This window comes from Bubalus bubalis, chromosome 23, assembly GCF_019923935.1.
Source record: "Bubalus bubalis isolate 160015118507 breed Murrah chromosome 23, NDDB_SH_1, whole genome shotgun sequence".
NCBI classification, from domain to species: Eukaryota; Metazoa; Chordata; class Mammalia; order Artiodactyla; family Bovidae; genus Bubalus; species Bubalus bubalis.
The window spans coordinates 22,012,464-22,028,246 of record NC_059179.1 but is presented as its reverse complement, the minus strand read 5'-3'; the positions used below and the strand labels follow the sequence as shown (position 1 = coordinate 22,028,246).

The 15,783-nt window shown below is 35.8% G+C and overlaps 1 protein-coding gene across 2 annotated transcripts in view; it reads right to left on the bottom strand.

Moving 5' to 3' along the window:
* The window catches only part of SLF2 (SMC5-SMC6 complex localization factor 2), a 41,303-nt gene that overhangs the window by 4,672 nt on the left and 20,848 nt on the right, over window positions 1-15,783 (bottom strand). For both annotated transcript variants that reach the window (XM_006053183.3, XM_006053184.3), the window contains exons 11-19: window positions 15,267-15,408; window positions 10,328-10,430; window positions 9,542-9,718; window positions 7,862-7,959; window positions 7,212-7,299; window positions 5,465-5,596; window positions 4,907-4,984; window positions 2,628-2,714; window positions 642-710 (exon numbers count right to left, since the gene is read on the bottom strand). In XM_006053183.3, coding sequence (XP_006053245.3) covers window positions 642-710; window positions 2,628-2,714; window positions 4,907-4,984; window positions 5,465-5,596; window positions 7,212-7,299; window positions 7,862-7,959; window positions 9,542-9,718; window positions 10,328-10,430; window positions 15,267-15,408 — 974 coding nt within the window. The remainder of the gene's footprint in view (window positions 1-641; window positions 711-2,627; window positions 2,715-4,906; window positions 4,985-5,464; window positions 5,597-7,211; window positions 7,300-7,861; window positions 7,960-9,541; window positions 9,719-10,327; window positions 10,431-15,266; window positions 15,409-15,783) is intronic.

Here is a 15,783-nt window from a genome sequence, read left to right as displayed (position 1 = left end):
ACTGTGCATATACTAAAAAAATACTGTATACTTTAATTGGGTGAAATGTATGACATGTGAATTTTATCTCAATAAAGATATTAAGAAATACTCCACATGAAATAAACACCATTGGATGCAATGCAACATTTTAAAATCGGGTCAACCACCTTTGAAAATAAATTAATGAATATAAGAACAAACAAAAATTTTAAAAACATACATAAAGGAGTATATTGGAATTTTCAGTTTATCTTAACATATCTAGAAGTAAGTACTTTGTCATGCTTTTTTAGAACAGTATGAAGAAATAACATCATCAAACCAGTCAATCCTAAAGGAAATCAACTCTGAATATTCACTGGAAGGACTGATGCTAAAGCTGAAGCTCCAAAACTTTGGCCACTTGATGCGAAGAGCCAACTCATGGAAAAGAACCAGATGCTGGGAAAGATTGAAGGCAGGAGGAGAAGGGGACAACAGAGGATGAGATGGTTGGATGGCATCACCGACTAAATGGACATTAAGTCTGAGCAAACTCTGGGAAATGGTGATGGACAGGGAAGCCTGGTGTGCCGCAGTCCATGGGCTTGCAGAGTCAGAAACGACTGACTAAACAACAACAAATTGAGAACAAATAAAACTGTTTAATAAAATGACACCTGAGTAGGCCGACAGTTCTGTATTATTTCCTGCCATTTTCCATGTATCCTGGCAACCAAGTCTTTTACCTTAAAAATACAAAGAAGGGGAAAAGAGATCAGATCAAAACAATTTAAGACTTGACACAAAAGACCTGATAATTGTGACAGACCCACCCCCAACAACTCAATGTAGTTTCTATCAAGAAAGAAGAAACTCCTCAACTTCTAGAGGGGTTTTCAAGTCACAGTGATTAACTAAGACTGTTCTTCATCATTATGTCTAAGATACTGAATGCTTAGGACTCCATTTTCACATTAGTTAACTAAAGATCATCCAAAAAAACATATTTTCTGCCTTCAAGACACCTATTTTCAACTCACTGGCTTCTGAACACCCAACAGGAAAGCTAAAGAGTAGGCTTTCCACTCTTACAGGACCCAAGGCTTTGGTTGTTCCTTGCCTTTCAAGTTCTATTTGATTCAAGGTCACAAAAGAGGGTTGTTATTTGTTCCTTTTCACATTATCAGGAGATCCAAAATTGAGTGTTAAGTCTCTCTAGGTTCTGCAAAGTATAGATGACTCGTGAACAATGTGGGGGGGTTAGCGGTGCCAAGTCCCTGCACCATAGAAAACCCTACTGCTATCTCAGCCTCAAAAACAAAAGTGATAAATAATGACTCACTCAAGAGCAGGAAGTGAGATAGTTAGGAAAGAACGAAAGGTAGACTGCACAATGAATCCTCTTTACATATAAATACCTGATGCATTCCTACATTTGAAGCTCTAGTAAGTCTTTGTATGAAACTCAAACTTTCCTACCACACTAGAGGATTCTCAATTAGTTCTCAGACATGACAGCCTGACAAAATATTTGTATGTATTTATGTATGTCTATTTTGGGCTGTGCCATGCAGTATGTGGGATCTCAGTTTTCTGACTAGGGATTGACCTCGTGCCCCCTGAAGTGGAAGTGTGGAGTCTTAACCACTGGACTGCCAGGGAAGTCCCAGCAAAATATTTTAAAAGGGTGAGGAATTTTAGAGTTGCTTTAAGTTTATAAAGTAAACTGTAAGGTCTGCTTTTTTGTCCATTTACAGTTTGGCAGATTCGGTTTCTCCAAAACAATCAGCACCTTTTCTACTAGAGGCTTGTGGAGAGGCATGCAATTCATTCACTTCAGCAGGACTGCCCCCGAAGCAATTTCCATAGATCTCCGTGTCACTCTCCACTCTAAGTAAGAGGAGCCCTGGCACCAGTCTATGTCCAGCCTCTTGGCTTTAAGAAACAAACAACTTGGGGGTGGTCCCCTGTAGCATGTCTGTCAGCAGTAGCCATCACCACCAAGTTCTACGGGCCAGTAACTAGTCGATGTTCAAAAGAATGTGTTTCTGAAACTGGTTTTCACTCTGAGCCAAAGAGCTATCTCCACCTGCATTTGAAAATCTGCAATCTAATACAATTTTGTTAGTTGCTCCTTTTGGTATTTAACTTAAATCTATTAAAACAAATACAGATACTAAATCTACATAGGCATTGTTGAAATGACTTTACAGCTAATTACAAACCTGAAATCTCACTTTTAATGACTATCTAAACAAATGGCAAGAAAGAATCACCCCTACACTGCAAAAGCTAAAGGATGATTAAGAATAAAAAAAAAAAATCCTTAGAAGAAAATGTTTTAAAAAATAGTGGTGTTTATGTTTCAGGAAAAATTGTCAAATTGTTTTATTAATACTAAAGTTGCTTTCCTAACTCCATATTCTTATATTCAGCTTTTCTGTTCAGCTTCTTGTCTTAAATGTTTTGCTTTGAGATTTTTCCCTTTCACTTTCAATCTAGCTAGAAGTACTTAGACGAACCTAATTTGTTATTAAACGAGAAAGTCTTATTTCTAATGCTATATGTTCTTAAAAAAGAGGCTTATAGGCTTCTCTTACTCAAATATTAATAAAGCCAAGGATAAACAAACAACGAAACTATTAGGAAAAAGGCATACTTACCTTGGTTCTATAAAACAGTCTTGCATCTTCCCTAATATCACACTTAACGTGCTTTTCCAAAGCCCCACAGAGGTGCACAAAGTGTTTCTGTGTAAAACAAATACAAAGGATGAAAACAATTTTAAAGCATTACAAATGAACAAAGAAGAGATTATGTAGCTAGAACTGACAATCATTTAAAAAAAATCTACCTTAGCAATTTCTGATATTAACCGTCCAACACAGAAGCAGTCATATGAGTAAAATGTAGTGACTGCTGCAATAATCAGACAGTTACAGCTTATTGCTAGCTTTTTGCAATAAGACACATTAGTGAAAATTAGCCCAAGTTCAGACTATGATGTAGTGCCCAGAAATATAAGTCCTTCTGTTAACACGATCTCTAATGAAATATTCAAGTAACAGCTGACCTATTTTCTCTATGAACAAAACAATGTTTACTAATAGTTCTTTGAAAAATTAAGTGTCCTAAGTTTTAGAAGTATACAGTTACAAAGAGTCACACTTGTATATATACTAAGGTGAGAATGTAAATGGACACTTTTGAGGAGGGAAATATGATAATAATCATTTTACAATAATTAAAATTTGAAAACTTTATGAATTTTGATTTAGCATTTCTACTTCTAGGAATTTACCCTACAGAAATGCTTCCAAAGGTTCATGTTAGTATTGTGTGTAATCACAGAAAAAGGAATGTTCATCAGTAAAGATTGTGGAATACTATAGTTTAATTACACAGAAGTGCTAAGTAATTTACAGTGGAGGAGAAAAAACAATTTGCAAATAATGTGAATAGCATGACAGCATTTTTTAAAAAGTAATTATGTTAGGATATCCATAAATTATGGCGAAATTTACAGGAGGGCACTGGATTATAAAGTCTTTCACTTTCTACCTTACATGGTTTTATAGTAATTGAGTTTTAACACAATATTGTTTTCTAATCAGAAAAAATAATTAAAAAATTTAAAGACCATATTTAAGAACAGATAGATGACTGCATGCATGCTAAGTTGCTTCAGTTGCGTCCAACTCTTTGCAATCCTATGGACTGTAGCTTGCCAGGCTCATCTGTTCATGGGATTCTCCAGGCAAGATACTGGAGTGGGTTGCTCTGCCCTCCTCCAGGGGATCTTCCTGATCCTGGGATGGAACCCATGTCTCTTCTGTCTCCTGCATTGGCAGGCAGGTTCTTTACCACTAGGGCCACTAGGGAAGCCCCACAGATGATTATATTAGGTTCCAATCAGGAGAGCAAACACAGTTCTATGCACAACAGTGTTTATAAAAACACAGGAAGCAGTCTTGTGTCCTTTTTGATCATGTCTAAGGAGATACAAAATTTTAAACAGGGGTTGGATTACCTAAAATGTGAAACATGGAGAATTAAACAAGAATTCTCCCCACAAATAAGGAACATGATAGTACTGGAAGAATAAACTAATTCAAAATGAAAATCTTAACATGAGGAGATAATTTAGGAATGTAGATCTCGAGTAGCCTGATTTACCATCAGTTTAATTTTGAAGGCAAACATTATTTTTAAAGAAAAAAGGAAATGGAGTGGGAGCAGAGATGGGAAGAATGGAGCTAAGAGCTAGCTCATTTAGTATTTGGTGATCTTGATTACTGCCAAGTTATCACGGTTAAGTTCCACTCCAATAAACAGAACAAACATCTCTAGATGAATAATTGTCAACAATATGGCTGCAATCCCTGGTTGAGGAACTAAGATTCTGCAAGTTGTATAGCAAGGCAAGAAAAAAAAAGGTTGAGTTTGGACTTCCCTGGTGGTCCAGCAGTTAAGAATCCGCCTGCCAATACTGGGGACGCAGGTTGGTCCAGGAACATTCCACATGCCATGGGGCAACTCAGCCTGTGAACCACAACTACTAAAGCCCACACACTCTATAGAGACTGTGTGCCCTAACTATGGAGCCTGCAAGTTGCTACTACAAAGCCCACATACCCTAGGGCCTGTGCCCCATAACAAGAGAAGTCACCGCAATGAGAAGCCCACACACTCCAATGAGAGAGTAGCTCCTGCTTGCTGCAACTGGAGAAAGCCTGCACAGCAATGAAGACTCAGTGCAGACAACAACAAAAGAAGGCTGCAAGGTTACCATCACTTCTCCTTTTCCAGTGTACAGTTATTTCAACAGTGAATCCAAAGTGAATTTGATAAAAGTTATTATATTTTCTCCTATATAAAAAATGATCATTAGTCCATCAATAGTGACATTTATTAAAAATAAAAAGGATGAAAAAATACCTACCCGCTGTCCAGAAGAAAAGGAGTGAGAACAACTAACCTCACCGATTAAATGAAGAAGAATGTAGGTCAGGTAATATGCCTGGTACAGAAATGAATAAAGTCAACACCCATGGATGAAATTAGTTAGAGTACATGTCATCCCAGTTTAAACAAACATTAGGGAAGTTGCCCAGGAAGGACTGGATTTGCTAAAGTTAACTGGACTGGTAAGTAAGCAAAAGTCAAGCATTTATCCCAGGTTTCTGATTTCTAATTCAAGTTCATTCCTTTTACCACCTCATGACTGCCCTAGTAAAGGGCTACGAAAAATACTCACAGTATTAAATTACCAACAACAATCCTTTTATTTCAATCTTCAAGTTAACTGAAGGATTTTTATGACAGCAATAAACAAAAATATCATTCACCATATAACTATGCTACAATGTATCTAGTCTCTAAATTCAGAAATGTCAAAAAATAAATAAATAAATAAATAAATTCAGAAATGTCTATGGTTAGGAAGCTATCACAGGTTGTGCTCAAATGTACTCTTTTGAGATGATCTAGCCCTGGATACCTGCTTTTCAAGTTCCAAATGAAGACTATCATCAATAGTGCTGTTTGGTTGTTCAGCTCTTTTCTTCAAGACCATTTTCTTCAACAAATCTGAAGGCTTCATTTGCACAAGATAGCGATGTAAGACTGATATCTATCAAAGGAAAGAGGAGACAATGAAACATATTAGGCAATACACTTACTCTTTCTTAGGCATGTTTTTTTTCAGTGTCCTCTGTTCATTTTGTCTTTTCTAATTTAGCTTCTTAAAGTTCAGTGATATTCATTTATTCTTTACTTAAAAGTTCCCAACCGAGGGACTTCCTTGGCAGTCAGTGGTTAAAAACTACACACTCCCAATGTAGGGGGCACAGGTCTGATCCCTAGTCAGGGAAGATTCTGCATGCCACGTGGTGCAACCAAAAAAACAAAGTCTCCAACTGACCCACCAAGGTTTATATGTCTTTTATATACTGTTAAACTTCATTGTAATAAAATGAGAGGGGGAAAAAAAGTCAACTGCTTAAAGGGGATCTTAATTTTAATTTTTTTGGTTGTACTTTGAGGCTTGTAGGATCTTAGTTCCCCAATCAGGCAATCAGGGATTGAACCCAGGCCCTGGCAGTGAAAGTGCCAAGTGCTAACCACTGAATCACCAGGAAATTCCCTAAAAGGGATATTAAATTTAAGATTTAGTACTTTTAATTGAAGATGAAAACTTAAGGAGGAGACCAAATTGCATTACCAAAGAGGTCAAAGGGAATAATACTTTTTATGAAAAATTATTCGTAAGTCAGCAAAGTTAAATCTTCATCCTTGTGAGTCGAAGTCACTGAATTTTGGAAAGAATTCTCTTTTGATGGCAGTAATATCACTGAAAGGACTGAGAGCTATTTCTAATTACCTTGGTGGCTCAGGTGTGGTCCCCCCATAAATCTAGAATCAAATCTACTTCAACTCTACTAATACAGAAACAGCTGTCCTCTTCAATCTCTCTGTCCCACAGCACCCTGAGCATACTTCTGTCCCTGTTCTTGCTACACTGTACCACAATGGTTGGTTAATTGTTTCAACCACTACAGTTTGTTTTCAAGGCCAGAATCTCTATCTCCAATTTATTTATTTTTACTCTGTAGGACGTGACAGATTGTCTTATACTGCACTGCAATTCAAACAAGAACACCACATCTAGATCGGATTCTATGTTTCAAATTCAACTACAAATAGCCCCACTAGTGCTACTGATGTTTGTAAAAAGCCTTCTGGACTTCTCAGAATGGGTTTTCTATAGGACATGTTTATATATGTGCATATATACATAATATGTTCACTACTGAACCAAGTACTTAATTAAAGGGCAACCACATTTAAGCTCTATAATTTAAAGAGCTATAATTTAAAAATATAAACACAGGATGTAATTAACATTTAATAGTTTTACAATTTCTAATCTCATGATAAAATTGCTAATGTTGACAAGGTGAAATAATTAAATAATTTATATAGTATATTTTCATTTTCCCAGCACTTTTATAAATTAATTCATCTAATTGTCCACAACCATCCTATGTGGTAGATGGTGTAATACTGTCTCCATTTCACAGATAAAGAAACTGGGTCTCATTGGTTAAATACCATGCAAAAGATTACATGAACAGTACTTGGCCTAAGAGTTAAGCCCTAACTGCAGGACTTTTGACATAGGACCCATCATTTTTTTCTATACGTCTCTCCCATTTATTAAAAGAAAACAAAAGTGCTATTTATACCTGCAGATTATTCACATTAGGGATATCTTCACGTTTTTCATCCAAAAGCTTTGAAATAATCACTAGGCTGAGGCACTGTCTCAGTTGCCTGAAATTAGAATTTTTAGGATGCATTTAATCAATACTGTTTAAGAAGCAAATGAATGAGCCAAAAGAAGTTCTATTCTAATTTGCAACACAGCTAATGTTTCAAGAGAATGCTATATAAGAATATATAAACTTTATTAGAATAGTAACATTTCCATGTAAAATATATGTACACAAAGTTAAAGTTGTCTGAAGTGGAGGAAAACCATTAAGAGCCTTTATCTTTGACCCTGACGATTTACTGTTAGAAAATCTATTTTATTGCTGGAATTCCTTTTTATTAAAGGAAAAAAAAAAAAGCGAATTGATTCATTTTTGTGGTATATGCCATCTATATTAAGTTATCAGATAAGCTAAAGCTAAAATTAACAATCAAGACTATTACAAAGTGATCTGAGCTGAAAATCAGAATCAGGCTATCAATTCCTTTTCTTATAATTTAATATCAAATAAAAGACTATGATCTAACATTTAAGAAATGATGAAAGGAAATAAAGGACCTAAAAGCATTTCATTAATGTAAACATATATCATTCTAATGTTTCATTCTCACTTTTCAATACCTTCCACGTGATGTCCAATTAGGGACCAGCTGTACCAACCAGAGAAGGTTGTGGGGATGAGTGGAGAGTTCGTTTATGGCCAGAGAGAGTTCAGGCACCTGAAAACAAACCATGAGCACAATTTTTCACCTAAGTTAGTGGAATCAAGTATCTAACACCATCCATGTCCCTTCTTGACTTAAGATTACAAAAAGAGCACACAGATTCAGTTTTATCTTAAACTCTAGAGTAAACTGAATAAATACATTTATCAGAACTTTATTTAACTTTTGTGTTTTGTGCTACATCCTATCTACATTGATCTTATGTCCTTCAAAGAATAATCTAAATACACCATTGTGTATATGTACCACAGCTTTCTTATCCATTCATCTGCTGATGGACATCTAGGATGCTTCCATGTCGTGAAGTTTAAAAAAAAAAAAGAATAATCTAAATACAAATACCAGTTTTCAAAGGTATATAGTAAGAGTTGTACAATACATGTTCCTGAACAGGAATTTTTTGAATTTAGGAATACTCAAGTTTAAATACTATTTCAGTATTCAAAATAATCCCTTAGCAAGAGTCGGGAAGATGCCCTGGAGAAGGAAATGGCAACCCACTCCAGTATTTTTGCCCGGGAAATCCCATGGAGAGAAGAACCTGGTGGGCTATAGTGAATGGGGTTCCAAAGAGCCAGACACGACTGGTCAACCGAATTTAAAAAAAAAAAAAGGAAAGGAAATATAGGATAGGGTAAGAGATAAGATTGATTGTGTGCTGTGCTAAGTCGCTGCAGTCATGTCCAACTCTGTGCGACCCAATGGACTGTAGCCCGCCAGGTTCCTGTGTCCATGGGATTCTCCAGGCAAGATACTGGAGTGGGTTGCCATGGCCTCCTCCAGGGGCTCTTCCCAACCCAGGGATCAAACCTATGTCTCTCATGTCTCCTGCATTGGCAGGCAGGTTCTTTATCACTAGTGCCACCTAGGAAGCTGAAAATTGATTAATGTTGATAATTGCTGAAGCTGGGTGATAAGTACTTAGGGGTTCATTAAACTGTTTCCCCTACTTTAGCACGTTTGACATTTTCTTCCAAAAAAAAGGTGGAAAAACATAATTTTAAAAAACCTAACAAAAATTATACATGTTTACCCTTCAATGGCCACAGAAATTTAACTCAAATTCTTGTACGCGTGATTCAGTCTACCACTTCATTTAGGGCTCTGTTCAAAGGTTACTTCAGAAAGGCCTTCTCTAACTGCCTCATATCAAATAGCAGAGGATCCCTGCCTTGTCCTGCTTTATTGTAATTTGTAGCATTTACTAGAACTTAATATGATATTATAATCTACATTTACACTGTTTGTAACCTAACCCTTTGACTAAAAAGTGTGGGTAGAGCAAGGGTTTTATCTTCACACAGCTTTGTCTCTAGCACCTGTATTAATAATACTTGGCTCACAGTTAATCCCCAATAAACATAACACATTTTTTGTTGAATGAATGGCTTCAGTTTTATTAAGATTCAGTTTCATGAATTAAATACAGTTCCAGCAAAGACAGTCTTTTCCTCAGTTAAGTTTTCATCTGCTGAAGATCTCAACTTAGGTTAGAAACTGTCAATTCTGCATGCACTATGAAAGTCAAACTGTGATGCTATACAAAAAACAATACTAAAGTTTTAAGTAATGTTACCTTTGTGTTCCAATCTCTGATGTTTTTCATCAGGTTTATTAAGAGGCTCTGAAAGTCCACTAGAGGAATCTGTTTCAATTCTTTTTCCAAACTCATTTTAAACAACATTAAGATCAGTAACATTATTTCACGATCCTGGTAACCTTCTGGATGTATAGATGTACACAAGCCTAGAAACTTTGACACACATCAGAGACAAAACAACTTAAGGAAATATATTCTGCTTGAAGAGTTTACAGTATAAAAACTTTTTGACAGAAAATGCAAATGGGAACTACACAGAAACCAAAACATCAGCTGTCTAGGAAAAGGCAAAAAACATTCATGTTAATAGTTGAATTGCTAAGTATTTTCTTCTCCATTTTTAATTTTCAAGATTTTAACAGTTCAATATCACGATTGATTCGATTCAGTCACTAAAGATGTTTAACACTTATTAATTCTTGGTCACTAAGGTATACTGTAAATAACAATTTTTCTTTGTATATTTTAATTCTAGAAAATTATTATTTTCAAAAATACTAGTTTCAAAAAGCTTCTTGGTAAAGGTATTCCTAGAACTAATTTAATCACATAATGCTGATTTAAAGTTCCCTTTTGCTCGTAATATTAAAACAAAAATAAAAACAGCAAAATCAAGTTTTAATACAAAGACTATTGCTAAGGAATTTCAGACACTAGAAATGCCATGGTAAAACACCAGTGATTTTGTTTGAAAATCGCTAAGCAAAAAACTAAATGGTTCCAGCTCTGTGCTAAAGACATACAAAACAGTTTTTTTCCTACCTTAACCACATTTAAAATGTTGGTTTCAGGGAGAGAAGAAAAAATTGGCTTGTAAGATGAATCTTCATTTTCTTTCACCCCCAACGTCATCTGTGTTTCAGAACTACAGAAAAGTGAATAAATAAGTGAGAAATTAGGAATAAAATTCTGAGAAGCACTGAACAACAAAAATTTTACTGAGGTATAATTACATACGATAAAAGAAATATACACATTTAAAACTTTGATGAATATGTATATACTAGTGTAACCACCATCCCAACCAAGAAATAGAACATTTCTATTACTTCCCAGAGTCCTTGTCAGATCTGAGTTAATCAGCTATCTCCTACTCCAGGTATATTTGATTCTCATCTCTACACATTAGTTTTCCCTCAAACAGCTGCTTTTTATAAAGCAATCTCCCTGTTGCTCTTGGTGTCTGAGAGCTATGTAGAAGGTGGCTCTGACTACAAAGAACTCAAAATACCAGTGGCCCAAAAAACTGCCACAGCAATATAAACAATTCTAAGCATTTCAATTTTGGTTGAGGAAATCAGTGAAGGTTCATGGTAGAGAGACAAATGAACCTAGCCTTCAAAATACAGGTAATGTTTTATTTAATGTTTTTGAATAAATAACTGTTTCATATGGTTAAAAAAAGGTTGAGAGATATGAAGGCACAGTGTGCTGAAGAGAATGGTCCTTGCAGTCTAGGCCCTCATCGGCTCATTCCCCTTCCCGTGGACGATCACTACTAGCTTCAGCCCTTCCTCCCGCAGGTGTTTTATATACATACAAGTAAATATGAATGCACCTCTCTCCAATGCTTTAATACTTGTATCTTGGAGATACTCCTATAACTACATGTGCAGAACCTTCTTATTTCTTAAAATATCTGAGTAACTGTAGTGACTATCAGATGAAGTACCATATATTAAGCCCCCAGAACCATGTCTGGCACACAGTAAAAATATGTAAGTATTGGTAGCTCCACTCAAATGAACAGTGCTTCAGAAAGTGAGACAGATAAGATCTTGGTAAGCAGACACTGAGGATGGAGGTGAGGGACTTGCATGAGGAAGATCCAATGCAACAATGGCTAATATGAAGAAAGAGCAAGAGAATCAATTTGGTTAGAACAAAAGGGTGAACAAAATAGAAAACAGGTCAGAGTCAATTGTAGAGTCTTAAATACAGGTGTAAAGGTTTAAAAGTGGAGAAGAAAATTTTCATAAAAGGAATCCTCTAACAGTGAAAAGAAGAAGTATATTGGAGGTGGGAAGCTTCCAGGAGGAAGATTTTTGCCACGCTAGACATGAGAGGAGGATCTGAATAAGGCTGATGCTAGGAATGAAAAGAAAAGAATAGCTGTGAGATAGGTACAGGTGCAGGAAGAGAACACAGCGATGTAAAACAGTGATGGAATGCAGAATAGAAAGAGGTTAGAACTAAGTCTGTATATCCTGCAGACTAATGCTAAAGAACTGTTACTTGAATCCTTTAATGTCTTACTCTCCTATCTGAATATTTACTCTAACAACCTTCAAATCTACTATTTGGATGCATATTTGTGAGTATGCATACACATAACAGCAAAAATAGATAGGTTGCACTTGAGTCCTAGTAAAAGAAGAGTGAGTTGTGGTCATATCTCAACAGGATTTAGTCTTGTACTCCATGCTGTTTAAACAGGTATTTCATTATGCTTCACTCATTCCTTCACCAGCTCACTCTTGCTCATCTGTGTTCATCTTTGCCTACCACTATACAGCAACAGTAACTTACAGCCACCACCTCCTGGCTGCAGTCACCAGACCTGACTGAGGCAACTCTTCAGTTGGTAAATAATCAGAAAAACTATTATTGGCATTTATTATGTCTTAATGAAATCATTATATCTTTACTTCACTATTGCCACTATAGTTCCTGTTCACTACAGTGAAGAGAAAAAATTCAAATCTGTTGCATACATAAAAAATCACCACATACTACTCAGTTCATTAAATGTTAAATAATAAAATAGTATTAACTTTCTAAATATAGGTATTTGAGTATTTTGGTCTTCTTTTTGGGGGGGAAACATTGGAGCTTTTGAATGCTCTGAGAAAGCATTATGTTTCCTATTTAAAGTGATAGAATACAGTCTTCATGTGAAAATTTGCTATCTAACGTATTTTCAGATACAGGTTACATCTAAGCAACAAGGAGGAATCCTGTATGTGGTGGAAAGAGATGGAGGGATGAAGATTTTGGTTCTAGATATACCAAATAACAAAATTTGCATTTTTAAAAAAAGTAAAGGTGAGTGCATTTTCATAAAGTTTAAGAACTGTTTTTCCTTTTTTATTTACTTCCTTTGTCCATTTTTCTAATAGTTATTGAACTTTTTCTTATTAATTTGAAATTAAGCCTTTATCCATGACCAGAGTTCCATTCATAGTTGATGATTACACAATGCAGGGGTTGGAGCACCCACCCGCCACAAAGTCTAGAATCCTTGTATTAGGTATAACTGGCTCTGTATACATCTGCAGATTCAATCAACTGATGATTGTATAGTACTGCAGATTCTTCAACAACCTGGTTTGAACTGCGCAGGTCTACTTAAAAGTGGGTTTTTTTAAATAGTAAATAATTTAGTACTATTATGATATACATATTCTCCCTTCTACCCCTCAATTTTGACTTTTGTTTATGGTGATTACTGTCATAGAGATTTTTCTTTAAAAAAGTGGTCAAATATGTTAAATATCTCCTTTTATGGATTTTGCATATTCAAACAAAATCATCTTCCCTTCTTCTAGGATTATTAAAAAAAGTTATTCTATTACTCTGTGATTTCATTATACACATTTAAATCTTCATCAGTTTGAAGTATGGAAAGATTTTTTTTCCTAAAAATCCACCTCATTCCCAAATAATGGGTAATATCAGATACTGAATAGCTCACTCTTTCCTCATTTTTTGAAACACTACCTTTAGCATTTACCAAGTATCTGTTTCTTTTCCAGGCTTATTTTCTTCCACTTATGGAGCTTTGAATCTCTATACCTGTCCCATGTTATTATCTGCTAAGGTCAATCCTGCCTCATAACTTCTCAAAACTTTCCTGGGCATTATTTTTTCTATATGACTTTAGAATCACTTGTAGAGTCCCAATTCCCCTTGTCTCCACAAAAACCTGACTAGCATTTCTTTAATTTTGCTGGAGTATAGTTGATTTACAGGGTTGTGTAAGTTTTAATTTTTATTTAGGATCTCATCAAGTTCAGTGTACCTTAGGGGGAGCTCTAATGTATTTATGATGAATTTTCCTACTGTTCTTTTTTGTTCTTTAGTAATTTTACACACACATACACAACTTCTATTTAAGCTTATTCCTAGGTATTTAGCATATTTTTCTTACTTACTATTGTAAATTAAGTATATCTTTTAGTTAGCTCATATATCCAAAGGTTAGTAACTTTTCTTTAACATTGTACCCTGGCATCCATACCAAATTTTCTTACTAGTTTGTCATTGCTTTTCAATTGACTCTTAGGCTTCTATATATACATTAAATCACCTTTTCGGCAAACAATGAATCTTTCACCACTTCCAATCTTTGTATCTTTTTTTTATTATCTAATTATTTTGACTTATTGTGTTTGAGCTTTCCTCTTCCCAGGCTTCAAGGCTGAATTCTTTCTTTCTTTTGGTTTATGCCCTCTAAGGTTGGTCCAGAGGTTTGTGTAAGCTTCTTATAGGGTGAGATCTGTGCTGAGTTTTGGTTTGTTTTGTTTCTCCTCTGATGGGCAAGGCTGAATGAGGGGGTAATCCTGTCTGCTGATGATTGGGTTTGTATATTTGTTTTGTTTGTTGTTTAGATGAGGCGTCCTGCTATTGGTGGTAGGGTGATGCTGGGTCTTGTATTCCAATGGTTCCCTTTGTGTGAGTTCTCACTATTTGATATGGTTCCCTTTGTGTGAGTTCTCACTATTTGATATCTCCTAGGGTTAGTTCTCTGGTAGTCTAGGGTCTTGGAGTCAGTGCTCCCACTCCAAAGCCTCAGGGCTTGATCTTGAGTTTTGCGTGGGGGCCTATATATTCTTTTCCACTGGTCAGGTACTCCTGTCTGCTCTCAATTGGTGTTTGGCATGCACTTCAGTGTCTGAAGGTGTATTCCTGATGTACTGTGCAGAGAGATGTACTCCATGCCCACCTACTCCTCCGCCATCTTGTTCTTCCCCTGAATTAAACAATTTTTTTCATGGAGAATAGAGAAAGTGTTTGTATGAAGATTCGGTAGTTCAAAATTTTTCCAAGGGGAGCTGATGGAGAAAGTTCCTTTTCTTCTTATAGACCATGGACTCCACTACACAGAAGAGCCTTGCTGGCATGGGCAAGCAGCTAGGCTTGCAGCTCCTTCAGCTCCCACCATATCTTCCCTTCAGCCTCTCCAAGTCTTGGGCCTCTCCGTATATTTTACTTGATGAGGTCAGATACAAAAATGATCAGGTAGATGGAACCACGTGAAGAGCTTCTCTCTGTAGGCAGCCCTGTCCTGCAGCCAAGGGTGTGCCTTCAGGCCGGCCCACAGGAGGGCGGCTAGGGTGGGGCTGGGGGTGAGCCAGAAGACCAAGCCTGAAGGAACTGAGGTGATTGAGGCGGCAGTAGCTGCTCATGACCTAATTGTTTTGGCCAGTAATCCCCAAATAGTTGTAAATAACAACGGGCAGTCTCATAAAAAAAATTTTTTTTTTTTAATTTAAAAATGTTTCCATTTTTTCCCTGTTAAATATGATGATGACATTTAGATTTAGATGTTAAGAATGTCTCTCATTCAAGATCCATTTCAACTTTGAGAGATTTTTAAAAAACCAAGAATGAATACTGAATTATCAAATGAATATTAACTGTTGTTATATAAATCATTTAAAAGATGATTTTGGGAGTTAATAGTGAAAAGAACACTTACACTAGATTGTCTTCATTAAAGTCTGGCTGAAGATTCTCCAGAGGAAATAAAGATCTAAAATCAATTCCCATATTGAAAAACACAGCAGCTATATCAGACAATGATGGAATCCAGGGCCAAATTGGTGAATCACTGAAGGTATCTAGTTAACAGAAGAAAATATTTTATCCCAAATCTTGGGTTCACAAACCCTCAGTTGTAAGATGATAGTTTGCATGTGAAACATGGATTATTACCATGATTTCATAGAAATGGCAGCTGGTAATAAATTAACTATATAGTCATCTAGAATAATCATATAGGAATTATAGATTTTCAATTAAATATGAAGGAAATGACATTTATGAACAAAATATCTGTGAGTGATGGATGATAAAAAGGTTAACGTGGGAGGAACATTTTGAGAAGACTGGAAAACAACAACAGTAAGAACAGTAAAAAACCAAATACTGCTAACACAAAGATTTTATCATGTACAGTGTCTATGTAGTCCCAAGTCTTACAGGTAAAGCATAAT